Consider the following 15,126-nt stretch of genomic DNA (forward strand, 5'->3'; position numbering starts at 1 on the left):
CAAGAAAGAGGAGACAGTGCAACTGATACCACAAAAACACGTAGGATCAGACTTCCTGGTGGAACAGTGTGTGAGAATCTGCCTGCCAATGCAGGGGACATGGGTTCGATCCCTGCTCTGGGTAGGTTCCACACGCTGCAGAGCAACTAAGCGTGTGTGCCACAACTCCTGAGCCCACGTGCTGCAACTTCTGAGGCCCATGCATCTAGAGCCTGCGCTCCACAAGAGGAGAAGCCATTGCAATGGGAAGCTCAGTGCAATGAGAGCAGCCCCAGCTTGTCACAACTCGAGAAATCCCGGGCAAAGCAGCGGAGACCCAGCTCAGCCACAAATAAACCAATGAAATTATAAAAAATACATGGGATCATAAGAGGTTGTTATGAACAACTATATGCCAATAAATTAGACAACCTAGAAGAAAGGGATAAATTCTTGGATATATATCACTTACCAAGACTGAATCAGGAACAAACTGGAAATCTGAACCAATCAACTACCAGTAAGGATATTGAATCAGTAATTAAAAGTCTCCCAACAAGGAAAATTCCAGGACCAGATGGCTTCATTGGCAAATTTTTTTTTTTTTACCAAATATTAAAGAAGAATTCATGTCAACCTTTCTCAAACTTCTCCAAACCCCAAAGAGAATGGAAAACTCCCGAACCCATTTCATGGGATTAGCATCAAAGCCAGATAAGCACACTACAAGGAAAGAAAACTACAGACCAATATCTCTGATGACTATAGATACAAAAAAATTCCCAACAAGATACTAGAAAATGGAATTCCACAGCACATTAAAAGGATAACACACCATAATCAAGTGGTATTCATCCCTGGGATGCAAGGTTGGCTCAACATACACAAATCAGTGTGTGATACATTAACAGAATAAAAAATAAAAAAAAATCATATGATTATCTCAATGTGCATGCTTCGAGCTAAGTCTCTTCAGTCATGCCTGACTCTGCAACCCTATGGACTGTACCCCGCCAGGCTCCTTTGTCCATGAGATTCTCTAGGCAAGAATACTGGAGTGTGCTGCCATGCCCTCCTCCAGGGAATCTTTCTGACCCAGGGATCTGCGTCATCTGAATACATGCAGAAAAATCATCTGAAGAAATTCAACACCCACTCATGATAAGAATTATCAACAAACTAGGTATGGAAGGAACATACCTCAACATTTATCACAAGCCCACAGCTAACATCACACTCAAGGTAGAAGGTCACGAGCTTTTCCTCCAAAATCAGGAACAAGGCAAGGGTGCTCACTCTCACAGTTTCAATTCAGCCAACTGGAAGTGGTAATCAGATAATTAACAAAAAAAAAGGAAGCATAGTTAATTTGCAGTGCTGTGTAGTTTCAAGTATAAATCAAAGTGATTCAGTTATACACATACACATATGTATATAACCTAAGCTTCCCTGGTGGCTCAGACGGTACTGCAATGTGGGAGACCCAGGTTCGATCCCTGGGTTGGGAAGATCCCCTGGAGAAGGAAATGGCAATCCACTCTATCACTCTTGCCTGGAAAATCCTATGGACAGAGGAGCCTGATAGGCTACTGTCCATGGGGTCGCAAAGGGTTGGATATGACTGAGTGACTTCACTTTATGTATATATCCTAACAGAGAAACAGTTTTATTGAAATTATATTTCACTTCAGTTCAGTTCAGTTGCTCAGTTGTGTCCGACTCTTTGTGACCCCGTGGACTGCAGTATCCCAGGCTTCCTTGTCCGTCACCAACTCTCGGCGTTTGCTCAAACTCATGTCCATCGAGTCGGTGATGCCATCAAGCCATCTTACTCTCTGTTGTCCCCTTCTCCTCCTGCCTTCAATCTTTCCCATCAGGGTCTTTTCCAATGAGTCATTTCTTTGCATCAGGTTACCAAAGTACTGGAGTTTCAGCTTCAGCATCAGTCCTTTCAGTGAATATTTAGGACTGATTTTCTTTAGGATTGACAGCCTCTGCCATCAGGAAGCTTCCATAATAAACCTCTTAACCTTATCCATCAGAGGGCAGACAGAGTGAAAACCACAATCACAGGAAACTAATCAAACTGATCACATGGACCACAGCCTTGTCTAACTCAATAAAACTAGGAGCCATGCCATGTAGGCCCGGGAGGGTCATGGTGGAGACTTCTGAGAAAACATGGTCCACTGGAGAAGGGAATGGCAAACCACTTCAGTATTCTTGCCTTGAGAACCCCATGAACAATATGAAAAGGCAAAAAGATATGAAATTATATTTAGGACTTAAGAAATAGAAACAGTTTCATCAAATAACAAAACTCAAAGATTATACTATGGGCCAGGAAGAGCCACTAAGGACAAATTGTTATGTTACTTAGAAACACTTGTGTAAATCTGGGAATGGCCCAGACACAGGGGTTTCCAGGCTGAATTTCTGGAGACTCAGGACCCCAGGGGCTGCTCTCAAGGGGTCCGGGAGAGGCCAGCAGGCAAGAAGTTTCGTAGTTCCCTCCTCTGCACCAATCAGAGCATCTCCTCTTTTACTTGTTTTACAAATGGGGCTGCGCTTTTGTTTTTGATGACAAGAATGGTTTTGCTGCCAGAACATGTTGGGTTACCCTTGCTGACACATGCCCCAGGGGGTGGGGGAGACCAGAAATGCTCTCTGCCCCTGGGAAAGGGGGGACTGTGCATAGACCCCGCTTCCCGATTCTAAGGGCTCCCCACCCTCTCTCTGCCCTCACTGTCCCCGTTCCAAAATGCTGACTGGTCCTTTCTGTAGAATTTATGATCCCCAAGTTGGCTCTGGCTCCCCACGGAGTGACTCAGGGGAGGCTGAGGCTGGGTGACTGAACAGGGTGAGGGCACCAACCCGTTCAGGGAGGGCGGAGGTGCTTTCCCACACCACACACCAGGTCTGGGGCTAAGAATAAAAGACTTGGGATCCCTGTAATCCCAGGACTGAATGCCAGGGCTTACCTCCCTCACCCACAAAGCCCCAGGCAAACACACCCTCCGCTCTGCTCCAAACCCCTGTCAGCTGCTCATCCCTCTTTGACAAGATGGGGAACGGCTGCCAGTTGAGGAAGGGTCACAAGGACAAGAGTGGAAGCTGTGGAGGTGGGGCAGGGATCCGGATTTTAGCTGTTGCTGCCAGGTAGAGTCACCTGGTCCAGTTTCCTACTTCTGGCCCAGGGCTGCAGGAAGCATCCTTCCCTTTTTCATGGATGGAAACTCTTCTTTGCCTTTCTCCCTTGGGGGAAAGGGCTCTCTTGTACACTGAGGGCATGCTGCCTTGAGTTTTACAGGCTATAGTCCAAGGGTTTTGTGAACTTCTGGGAATTCTGACTTTATAACGAGCCGCAGAATAGCGCTCTAGTCTAGAACTTTCTTTCTGTTTGGTTTGGGTTTATTGCAGGATTTGTCATTTAGCTAATTTGGACCTAGTTGGAGGACACAGAATTGGCCCCCTATAACAGGGTCCTATCTTACTGGGTACTTGTAAGGACAGGGCTACATGATCTGATCAACATTCCTTCTCAAAAGCAGGGATAGAACATTTAGTGTGCTGGCCAAGGCCCTGTGGCTGCTCTGGTGGACCACAAGCTACGGGTCAACGTTCCCATATAATTGTTTTTCCTGCAGATTCTGATATAAACCATTGGGGTGTAGAGATCAAGGTCACAGGCTTTGAAGTTAGATGGACAGGACTGGCCACCTACCTCCACCACTTCCTAGCTGTGTGATCTCAGTCAAATTATGTAAGCTCTCTCAACCTTGGTTGTCTGTAGCTCTAAACAGCCTGGTGACCCCCTTTAGCTGGGTTGTTGTGAGGAAGGGAATTCTTACAAGAACAGCGCTCAGCGTCCAGCACAGGATGGCAGTTCTCTGGGAGAGTAACTGCCACCTGGAAAGCCAGGCAGCCTTTCCCTCATCTTTCTGTCTGAGGGATGACCTCTGCCTCAACTTAGGGTTTGCGTGACGAGCAGTACCTCCATTGAGGATCCATGGCTTGGGTGTCCCACAGGCACAAAATAAGATTGATTATATATTATAGATTATTTCCCTTAAAGTCCCTTCCACCTCTGTTGGCTTTCTGTTTTAGACACACCTTAAGGATACAGCATTCTCCTGTATTGGGGTCAGAGCTATAGACTATAAGACACAGTGGACACGTCACAAGACACCATGGGGCTACATCTCTGTGGAGGAAAACCCTCCTCCTAGCCACAAAAGTCCTCGTCAACCCCTAGAGACAGCCAGGAGGATCGAGCCATGAGTGGGAGGTGAGGCAGGTGAGGGTTCTGAGCCCTGGGTTCTGCCCCTTCCCACCCTCGGGGCGGAAAAGCAGACAATCAGACCTCAGCTCCCCTAGAGGGTGGCTCCGGGTGTTCCCTGCTCCTTCAGCTACAGCCTCAGCCATGCCCACTAGGGTGGAAATCAGTAAACCCTGGCATACTTGAGCACTTAGAACCCCCTTGACCTGAACTGTTGGTTCAAGGTTTGCTCAGGTGCCCAAATCTGGGTTGACTGCTGTACAAATTAGACAAACTGACTTTATATCAGGCAGGATGGTATGGGTGAGAGGCCAGGGAGGGCAGAGCCTTTGGGAATAGACTGATGTCAGTTGGGGTCCTAGCTGCACCACTGTGTGACCCTGGGGGCTACTTCACCTCCCCGGGGTCTTCCAAGTCATCATTTGTAAGCACGCTTGTGATGCTGACTACAGAGCGCTTCTAGGAAGATTACATGATCACATGTATATAAAGCAGTCAGCACGGAGCCTGGCACAAAGATGGCACTCCATAAATACTCATAGAGAGAAGGATGTCCAACCCTGACCTTCACAGGAGATGGTCCTGGCTCTAGAACGCTCACCTACTACAGGTGGATGGACCATGGCTCGGGCTTCTCCAGTGGACCTTTGATGGAGCCCCAGTTGAGGGGGGTGTCTCCTGTCCTCCCTGCCATAGCCCTTCCAATCACTCATTTGCTTAGAGGCCATCTGGGCAGGTGCATAGAGAGCCCAGCAAAGGCAGAGGTAGATGGGGACAGAGGGTGAGGTGTGGATGAGAAGTAGAGGAAGAGGAGGGCAGGGAGAGGCAATGAATTTGGGGGTGGGGAGAGAGGAGCTGGCTGGAGAAGAGACATCCCAGCCAGTCCAGTCTTCCTGCAGCCTGGTTCCCATGACCTGGATCCATGCAGCACCTTCTCATCCCACGGGCCTCCTCAGTCTCTTTGCGTGGAAGGGGCTGCTTTTTTCTTTTTAAATTATTTTTGGCTACACTGGGTCTGCGTTCCTGTGAGGGCTTTCTCTAGTTGCAGCAAGTGGGGGCTACTCTTTGTCGCAGTGTGAGGGTTTCTCATTGTGGTGGCTTGCTCTGGAGCGCAGGCCCGGTAGTTTCGGCGCCCGGGCTCAGTTGCTCCGTGGCGTGTGGGATTGTCTTGGACCAGGGGTTGAGCCCTTGTCCTCTGCACTGGCAGGCAGATTCTTAGCCTTTGGGCCTCCAGGGAAGTCCAGGGCTGCTGGTTTCTGCAGCGGCCAGCTTTCATTTGGTCAGGGACAGCTCGGGCCTGCGGGAATCATGAATGCCCTCTTCACTGCCATTCCCCAGATTCGGGATAGCAGTCTCATTAGAGATTGAGAAGAGAGATGAAGATTCATCTGGTTTCTCCTCAAAAGTGGCGACACCGAAGCCTGGGCAGGATGTAAGAATGAATGTCTCCTGCCCTAGCGTGTACCAGGCACTGTAGGTACATCATCTCATGATCTGTGAGATCGTCTATGATCTATGGGTTCTGAGAAATTAGGTGACCTGCCCAAGACCGCACAGCCAGTTAGTAGCAACAGGTGGGATTTGAACACAGATCCACTGCACTCAGTGGGAAACACTTTAAGCTCGAGCTTAAAACTAGGGTATTGTATTTGAAAACATTGCTCTGAGAAGGGGCTCAGAGGTTTCATTATCCTGCCAAAAGTGTCCCCATCACCCCCTTCTTCCCGCTCCTGCCCCGAATGCTGAGACTGCTATGGGGAAACAGCCGTGGCCTGTCCTGGTGAGCCAAGCAAACGACTGGCAGCAAATGGAGTAGGGTGGCACGCACAGCCAGGACCCAGGCTGGAGAACGCCGACCTAGAATCTGGTAAATGCAGGCTGGAGTCCCAACAAGGAATGTAAGGTCCTGAGGCAGCGTCACCTGTATTTCGCCTCCAGCTCCATGCCTGGCAGATAGCAGGTTTTCAATAATTGTGCATCAAGCCAAGCTGAGTCTTTTAAAAACCTGTTTATTTATTTTTGGCTGCCCTGGGTCTTTGTTGCTGTGCACAAGCTTTCACTAATTACAGAGAGCTGAGGCTACTCTTTGTTGGGGTGCATGGCCTTCTCACTGCAGTGGCCTCTCTTGTTGCAGAGCATGGGCTCCAGGGCATGTTGCGGTGCGTGGACTCTAGAGCTCGGGCTCAGTAATTGTGGTGCACAGGCTTGTAGTCTGGGGGCATGAACCCAGGTCCCCTGCATTGGCCGGTGGATTCTTAACCACTGTACTACCAAGGAAGTCCCAAGCTGAGTCCCGATCTACCGGTTTGGAAGTCTAGAAGGCTGGACTATGGATTTCCCCTTTTGTATACGTGCGTGTGCTTGTTAGTTGCTTAGTCGTGTCTGACTCTTTGTGACCCCATGGACTGTAGCCCACTAGGCTTCTCTGTCCATGGGATTCTCCAGGCAAGAATACTGGAGTGGATTTCCATGCCCTCCTCCAGGGGATCTTCCTGACCCAGGGGTTGAACCTGGGTTTCCTGCATTGCAGGTGGACTCTTTACCATCTGAGACACCGGGGATGCCCTTTTCGGGGCCAAGCGCACACAGAGGAATAGTAATGCTAGTGACAAATATATGTGCAGTCTCTGACAGGTTACAGAGACCTCGTTCCTTGTAATCTCAGGATCTTGACAGAAGGTGAAGGCAAATATTCGTGTTATTTTCAATTTGTGGGTGAAGCAACTGAGCACCAGAGAATGACTAGCTGCAGGTTTGCAAAGTGTGCATTTGCAGTCAGCCTCTCAGGTTCCAAAATCTGTGGAGTGAGCGACAGAGCGACGGTTGTCTTGTCTGGAGCAGGGAGGCCCCTGGAGGCTGGTGAGATTAGAGTGCAGTGTTGGGTGTGTGGGGGGGCGGCGGTTGTGACCCAGGAGGCCCTGGGACACTGGTTCAGCTTCTCGGGGAAGAGAGTGTGCCCTCCGAATGACTTCTGTAGGTGTGTTTGTGACATGTTCAGCAGGTGCAAGAAGGATGGGCCAGTGCCAAAGGCCAAGCCCAGAGATGTTTCAGATTTTTCCCTTTATGCCCCTGCAACCAAGCCCTGCTCTCCAGCACATATAAGAGACCCAGACCGGTGTTGCTGCAGTCAGTGACCTGGCCCCTCTCGCTTCTCCCTGACAACTCTGAGCTTGCTCCTCTCTCTCCAGTCATGATCGCCAGACAGCAGTGTGTCCGAGGCGGGCCCCGTGGCTTTAGCTGCGGTTCGGCCATTGTAGGTGGGGTCAGGAAGGCTGCTTTCAGCTCAGCCTCCATTTCCGGGGGTGCAGGCCGCTGCTCCTCTGGGGGCTTCGGCAGCAGAAGCCTCTACAACCTCGGGGGGAACAAGAGCATCTCCATCAGCATGGCCGGGGGCCGGCAGGGTGCCGGCTTCGGGGCTGCAGGTGGCTTTGGGGCTGCTGGAGGTTTTGGCGCTGCTGGAGGTTTTGGCTCTGGTTTTGGCGCCGGCGGCTTTGGCGGTGGATTCGGGGGCTCCTTCGGTGGACGAGGCGGTGCTGGCTTCCCAGTCTGCCCTGCTGGAGGGATTCAGGAGGTCACCATCAACCAGAGCCTGCTGACCCCACTCCACGTGGAGATCGACCCTGAGATCCAGAAGGTCCGGACTGAGGAGCGCGAGCAGATCAAGCTCCTTAACAACAAGTTTGCCTCCTTCATCGACAAGGTGAGCGGCCCCTTGGTCAGATAAGGCGGTAGAAGCCAGGGTTTCTGAGTCCCAGCATCTCATCCCTAAGCCTGATGCAGACTTGGGAAACCTGTGGATTTCTCTGGGCCTCTGTTTCCTACCCAGTTAAGAAGAACCATTACTCTTTCTCTTTTGTCCTGTGGCTGGTGGGAAAATAGGATGCTCAAAGCAGTTCAATGTTTGAATTTCCCCGAGGTTGCTATATGCCTCTGGGCAAATCATTCAAGTTTTCTGGGCCCAGTCACCCCAGCTATAAAGTGGGTTCATCGTTTCTCTGCTTTTTCTCTAGATTTTGGTTTCAGAAATAACATGGTTAATAATATAGTTAATTCATTCTAGTTATATGATTGCTTAACTACTGGCACCTCCGATTTTGGAGCAGAAGAAAACCAGGCTGCTTTCTCAAATGAGAAAGGGACTGACTCCAGTGGCAAATTCCAGGTCCCATGAGGACCTCAGAAGGTCATTGTGTTCATCCTCCTGACTCTGGGCAAAATTGCTCATTTTGGGGTCTTTTTGAAGAGGAGTGGGCTGAATTGCTCCTTTTTTTTTTTTTTTTTGTGGTCTACTTTCCTTCTCCATGCAAGGTCTAGTAGAGGTTCAAGACTTTGATGCTGTATGCTATGTTTATGTGTGATGCATGATAGCAAACAGACTATTTCCAGAGAGTCATTAATTCAAAGATGAATGACTGAATGGATGGCTGTAGCACATTTGGCCCAGGGTGCCCTGGTTCCCTGTGCAATGAAGTCTTAGTTCTCTTAGATGAATGGGGGCAAGAATGAACGATCTTGGAGTAGATTGAATGGGAATATTTGTTCTTGCTAGCTTGACGAAATCCCTCATAGCTTAAAAGGGTTTCATTGTGACTCTATGACCTACAGAGGTGAAAGTAAGACTGACGGTTGGGCGCTTACTTATCTCCCATCATCGGTTTAAGTTCAAATCATGATCAGTCACATTTATCTGCTTTCTTTTCTATTCTGAGGCACATAATGTGGAAATGTCATGCTACACCTTGGTTTATCTGGCTAGATCTCTTCCTAGAGGGAAAGTTCAGGGAAGTTCCCTTGCAGGACTGAGTCTATGAGACTCAGAATATGTCTAGGGCTTGATCTTAAACATTTTATATTCCATTGTGCACAGGTTCACAGGGACACATGAGGTCCATTTATAAGAAAGCTTGTTTAAAAACATCTTCAGTGAGTTTATCATTCCTTTGCCTTGGGTGAGGTCACATCGAATGCAGTAGCCCCTAGGCTCTGGTTGTATTTCCTGAATTAGTTTTATTATTTCATCTAAGTTCAATGTTCTTCCCAGCAACTCTTCCTAGGGCTTCTGGACCCCTGTGGTCCAGTTGTTCTTGCTGCACAGTCAGGCCCCGATGCGTGGGCTCTGCTCTGTTCTTCCCAACACATGTGGGCCGCTTGCTTCCGTGGAGGGGGGTTGCCATATCGACTCCAGCAGATGGTGCCTGCAGTTGTAAGGTGGTGGCCTTACTCCAATGGCTCTCGGGCTGCCAGGTTGGCTTGGGTTGACTGGGTTGGTGTGGTCCAGCCCTCCTGCCAGAGTTTCAGCCTCTCATCTGTCGGTTGGTGCCTTTATTAAATACAGGTGCGGTTCTTAGAGCAGCAGAACAAGGTGCTAGAGACCAAGTGGAAACTCCTCCAGCAGCAGACGACTACCACATCTGTCAAAAACCTTGAGCCCTTCTTTGAGGCCTACCTCAATGCCCTGAGGAAGCAGGTGGATACCTTAGCCAACGACAAAGGACGCCTGCAGTCTGAGCTGAAGATCATGCAGGACAGCGTGGAGGACTATAAGACCAAGTATGTAGGGAGTGAATGCCGTCCAACAAATCTGTCTGACTGTGTCCCGGCCCGGGGATCCTCTTCAGTCATTTAGAATCCCAGGCTCAGAAGAGACCCTGAAGAGCCAGGGATAACCTCTGGTCTGTTCTGCATCTACATGGTCACTTTTTAAAATAGGATGTTGTCAGCTCTAAGTTGCCCCAAACAGAAAATGAGTGATAGATCCAGGGAGCTGGGGTTGGCATATACCAAACAGATGAAAAGTAACACAGCAGGGTGAGAAGAATACAGACTGTAAAGAGAGATGGACCTGCTTGGCATACTGATTCCTCCACTTACGAAGCTGTGTGATCTTGGCTGGCTTGCTTAACCTCTCTGAATCTTAATTTTCTTCATCTTTATTATTATTATTTATTGGCAGCACTGTGCAAACTGTGGGATCTTAGTTCCCTGACCTAGGATCAAACTCATGCCCCTCTGCAGAGGGAGTGCAGAGTCTTAACCAGTGGGCCACCAAGGAAGTCCTTCTTCATCTTTAAAATGGGAATAATAGCTCCACCTTATAGGTTGAGAGAATTAAATGACATTAAATGAGATAGAGAAAGCAGGTAGCATAGTACTGGGCATATAATGATCATTGAATGCACAGTAGCTCTTAGTATGTTCATTATGGGATGAAACTGAGAAAAATACCAGCTCCCTCTCTCAATTCACTCTCATACCAAAGAAAAAGAACTGGAGCATCATCAACTCTCCTAAGAATTTAGTCCACCTAATGGCCAAAGGACAGCTCTTCTACTGAAATAAAATCAGCCAGATCATGCTTGTTCTCCTCCTCACATCTTATCTCTTGCAAACAGTCTTTTTGAAAATTTGGTTTTCACTCCTCTGAATAAACTAGGATCTAGACTGGTATCTCAAACAAGGTTATTACTCAGCAAATGTAAATGAAATTAATATCTGCATGAACATGGGAAAATGTAGCCAATTAGATGGATTTTTTCCAATAGATGTTTGAAAACCAGAAGGAAAGAGTGAGAAACACTAGCTTGCTGTGGAGTTATTGTCTTTCTTTCTCATCTTCCCTCTCCCAGGTATGAAGATGAAATCAACAAACGCACAGCTGCTGAAAATGACTTTGTGGTCCTCAAGAAGGTGAGGGTTGAAGGAGGGTAGGGATGTGCTCCCAATTCCCTCAGGAGTGGTCTTTGGCTTGAATCATGGTTTGGTTCATCCTGACCTTCTCCCCCGCCCCCCTCACTGTTCCTTGGTACTATCCAGATCTCACTGAACTAGAAATTAAAGCTGTGAAAAAAGCCATATGGATAATTAACTTCCATGTCTGCAGGTGGCTTTAGGGGCAGAACGGGCCATATAAGAGGCCCTCACCACCTCACCTGGTGCTACCTCTGTGTGTCACATAATGCCCCCTGCCCCTCATTGGAATGCTTACACCTTGTCTCTTATCCTCCCTTCTCCTCTGCAGGACGTGGATGCTGCCTACATGAGCAAGGTGGAGCTGGAGGCCAAGGTGGATGCCCTGAACGATGAGATCAACTTCCTGAGGATCCTCTATGCTGCGGTGAGAACTCCATCTTCAACCCCCTCCATTCAGGGAAGGCCTCCACCTGGGAGGCTGCTGGTTGGAACTGACAGTCCTTTGAAAGGACTCCAACTCCCTTACTTCAGGGCCATGGGCTCTCAGCAAGGTCATGGATAGAAAGGATTGAAGTGAGAGATTCAACTGAAACCAGGAGATTTCCTAAACCAGAGGTCGTCTTAGAGGATTAGACCTGAAGTTTGCACGGGATAGAAGTGATTGCCGTCTAGCATTTCTCCACTGAGAAAGATCATTATCTTCCCTTCCATGCCAACATACTTGAGCCTCCTGACCTGGAGTGACTTGTGGTCCTCAGGGAGCAGGGAAGACTACAGGCATTGCTCTTCTGTCCTGAGATGTCACCAGCCACTTGATTTCTACATAGAAATTTACCCCTCCTCCTCTTCTGTACACTTTGGGAATGCCAAGTCGGCTCCCATCTGAGCCTGTGGCATGGCCATTTCCATGATGATGGTGGGTCTCTGGTGTCAGAGATTAGGGAAGACCCTCCAGTAGGCCTGATATGAGACATTTTCCCTGCAGGAGCTGTCCCAGATGCAGACCCAGGTCAGCGACACATCCGTGGTCCTCTCCATGGACAACAACCGCAACCTGGATCTGGACAGCATCATTGCTGAGGTCCGGGCCCAGTATGAGGAGATTGCCCAGAGGAGCAAGGCTGAGGCTGAGGCCCTGTATCAGACCAAGGTGAGTGCTGGGGGTCTCTCTGGAGTTGATGGCTTCTGGGGCTCTGCTTTTGATGTCTGTGAGCAAGCCATCATCAGCTCGAGCCCAGGAGAAGTCAGAAGTAAACTGATTCTTCTGGGCATCACTGATCCTGGTCTGCCTGGAGATTATGTGACATTTTGTGTTACCCCTGCCACCTGTGGCTATTCTTGCTGAGTTCATTGGAGGATAGACCCCACCCAAACAGCCCTGACCCTTGCTTCACTGGGTCTCAGGTCCAGCAGCTTCAGACCTCAGTGGATCAACATGGAGACAGCCTGAGGAACACCAAGAATGAGATTTCAGAGCTTAACAGGTTGATCCAGAGGCTGCGGGCTGAGATCGAGAACGTCAAGAAGCAGGTAGGTGTCACCTCTACCCGAGAGCCTCACTACAGGGCCAGGGGCCCAAGACATGTCTCCAGAGTAGACAAGCAGACAAGGCATCAGGCTAGAAGACCTTGAGCTGGTCTGCAGGGGATTTGTAGCTCTTTGCATAAGGAAATGGCAACCCACTCCAGTATTCTTGCCTGGGAAATCCCATGGACAGAGGAGCTGGCAGGCTACAGTCCATGGGGTGGCAAAGAGTCGGACACGACTTAGTTACTGAAAACGAACAAGTCATACCCATATCTTTTCAGCAGTAACCTAGTTAACATGATATGACACCTCAGTAAATAAGGTTTCTTGGCTCTTTTTCATTGTTTGTTTTATTTTTGTTGAATCGGTCAGGTGGGGGCACTGGGGGACTCTAGCAGGAGTGAATAAAATGCATGAGTCAGGGAAGGTGGGCAGGACAGACAGAATCCTAACATCCGAAGCCAAGTAAAGTGGCTACAGGAGAGGGGACGGATTTCGAGGTCTTGACAACAGGCCCTAATGACTGACTGCCTGTCCCTTGCCGTTGTCTTCAGTGCCAGACTCTGCAGGGATCCGTGGCCGACGCAGAGCAGCGTGGGGAGGTGGCTCTAAAGGATGCCTACAGCAAGCGCACAGAGCTAGAGGCCGCCCTGCAGAAGGCCAAGGAGGAGCTGGCCCGGGTGCTGCGAGAGTACCAGGAGCTCATGAGCGTCAAGCTGGCCCTGGACATTGAGATCGCCACCTACCGCAAGCTGCTGGAGGGCGAGGAGTGCCGGTGAGTGGGGAAGGCAGGATGGGAACAGGGGAAATGGAGAAGGTCCAGAGCCATGGCCAGTCCAGGGTGCCTCTGCTGCACCGCTCCAGTGCTGGCGTGTTATAAACCGGGATGTTGTTACGTGACAGGTTCACATTCAGGCCTCAATTCAGCTGCTTAACAAGGGGGAGGGTGCCTGCCACCAGCTTGTTGAATGAAGCATGGCTCCAGGCTTGCTGAGGTTCACTGCTCTTTCTATCCCCCACAGAATGTCTGGAGAGTGCCAGAGTGCTGTGAGCATCTGTAAGTACTGTCTGCTCCCTGCTGTGGCTGTTTGTTTGCCGTGGTTTGGGGTGAGATTCCCGGTAACAGTGCTGATGGAGTAACCTTGTCTTTGCCTTTTTCCCACAGCTGTGGTTGGCGGCGCTGCCAGCGCAGGAGGCCTTGGCGGAGGGTTAGGAGGCAGCTCTGGATTTGGCCTGGGCTCTGTCTCCTGTGCAGGCGGCCTCGGTGGAGGGTTAGGAGGCAGCTCCGGGTTTGGCCTGGGTTCTGGCTCTGGAAGTGGCTTTGGATTCGGTGGTGGCATCAGTGGCAGTTCCAGCGGCAAGATCATCTCCACCACCACCCTGTCCAAGAAATCCTTCCGATAAAGGAGACAGGGGCCCTGCAGCCCTCTGCGGCCAGCCTGCCCAGACCTGGTGTCTCTGCTTCCTTCACCCCCACCTCCACCCTCCTTTCCTGGGGCTCATCTTACCAGTGTCACCTCAGTGCCAGCACATGGACTCTGCTCTCTTAGAGTCTGGTAGCTTCTTCCTGATTTGGGCTTGTGATCCAGCTGGAATGGGAGAGGTGTCAGCTGACTCTTTACCTCCCATGGACAGAGGAGAATCCAGCCAGGTACCTCATCTCCAGGATTATCAGGGTCATGTGTCCCCTCCTACCAGATCCTGCATCTCCCTCTGCATCAGGACCAGACTCCTCCATCGCTGGGCAGCAACCGACCCTGCAAGGTCGGGACGAGAACCCCCGCGTACCCTGTCCACTCTTCTCCTTCCCTTTATCCATCTTCGGGTGAATCTTCAATAAAAAACCTTTGTCATTCATCTCTGAGCAGTTGTGTTGTTCCTGGGGAGAAGTCCCCAGAATTCTGGTGAAAGGGAAAGAGGCTGGAGCGCAAGGGATCTGTCTGTCCCTATTAAGGTCATCTACCCAGATTATTAGGAGAGAAGTGTGGTGTGTGAAGCCTGAAGGCTGCCTACAGAATACGAGCACAGTCTCAAAACAGCCAACAGTTGTACAGAGACCGCTCACTGCAGGCAAGCAGGGCAGTACCATTTCAGCGCTGAGACCCAGGCATCTGGAGGGAAGGGTGCAAGTGTGGAGGCGTGGGGCGTAGGGAAGGTATGGGGTCAGGCAGTCAGGGGTCTCCACTGAGTACAGAACGAGAGGTTATGGTGCTTATGGAGAGTTTATGCTTAGTGTCTAGCAAGGCCTCCTTGTCTTCATGGAACTCCAGGCACCGGTTCTGCCTCCAGGTCAGCAAGGCTTTCAGGAACTTGTTGGCGCAATCAACAAGGTCATGGTTGTTGGATGGAGCAGTGAAAACATGTTGCTCTAATAGAGCTCTCAGGCCGAGCTCACTTGCCCCTGTCCTCAGGTGACTCTGTCAGGGTTATCTGAATGGCTGTCCCTGTGTGGTGGGAGAGTGGAGGCAGTAGAGGATGCCTGACTGGGGCCAGCCCTGGAGGTTCCGGTTGGACAATTGGAGGTGGGGGTCTGGGCATACAGCCTTTGTGGACCCTCTGTTTCTGGACCGACTCCACGGTATCTGGAGCATCACCATCTTCCCTTCTTCAGCAAAGTTCCCGTCTGCGGCCTGACCTGTATCCCTCTTGCT

At 50.1% G+C, this 15,126-nt stretch overlaps 1 protein-coding gene across 1 annotated transcript; it reads left to right on the forward strand.

The window, feature by feature from the left end:
* KRT4 (keratin 4) lies at nt 7,333-14,332 on the forward strand. The gene is made up of 9 exons (XM_005679934.3): nt 7,333-7,958; nt 9,594-9,808; nt 10,885-10,945; nt 11,277-11,372; nt 11,934-12,098; nt 12,353-12,478; nt 13,030-13,250; nt 13,498-13,532; nt 13,641-14,332. The coding sequence occupies exons 1-9, from the start codon at nt 7,449-7,451 to the stop codon at nt 13,877-13,879; spliced, it is 1,668 nt and encodes a 555-aa protein (XP_005679991.2). The 5' UTR covers nt 7,333-7,448; the 3' UTR covers nt 13,880-14,332.

The sequence above is a fragment of the Capra hircus genome, chromosome 5, assembly GCF_001704415.2.
Source record: "Capra hircus breed San Clemente chromosome 5, ASM170441v1, whole genome shotgun sequence".
In the NCBI taxonomy this organism is placed as follows: domain Eukaryota; kingdom Metazoa; phylum Chordata; class Mammalia; order Artiodactyla; family Bovidae; genus Capra; species Capra hircus.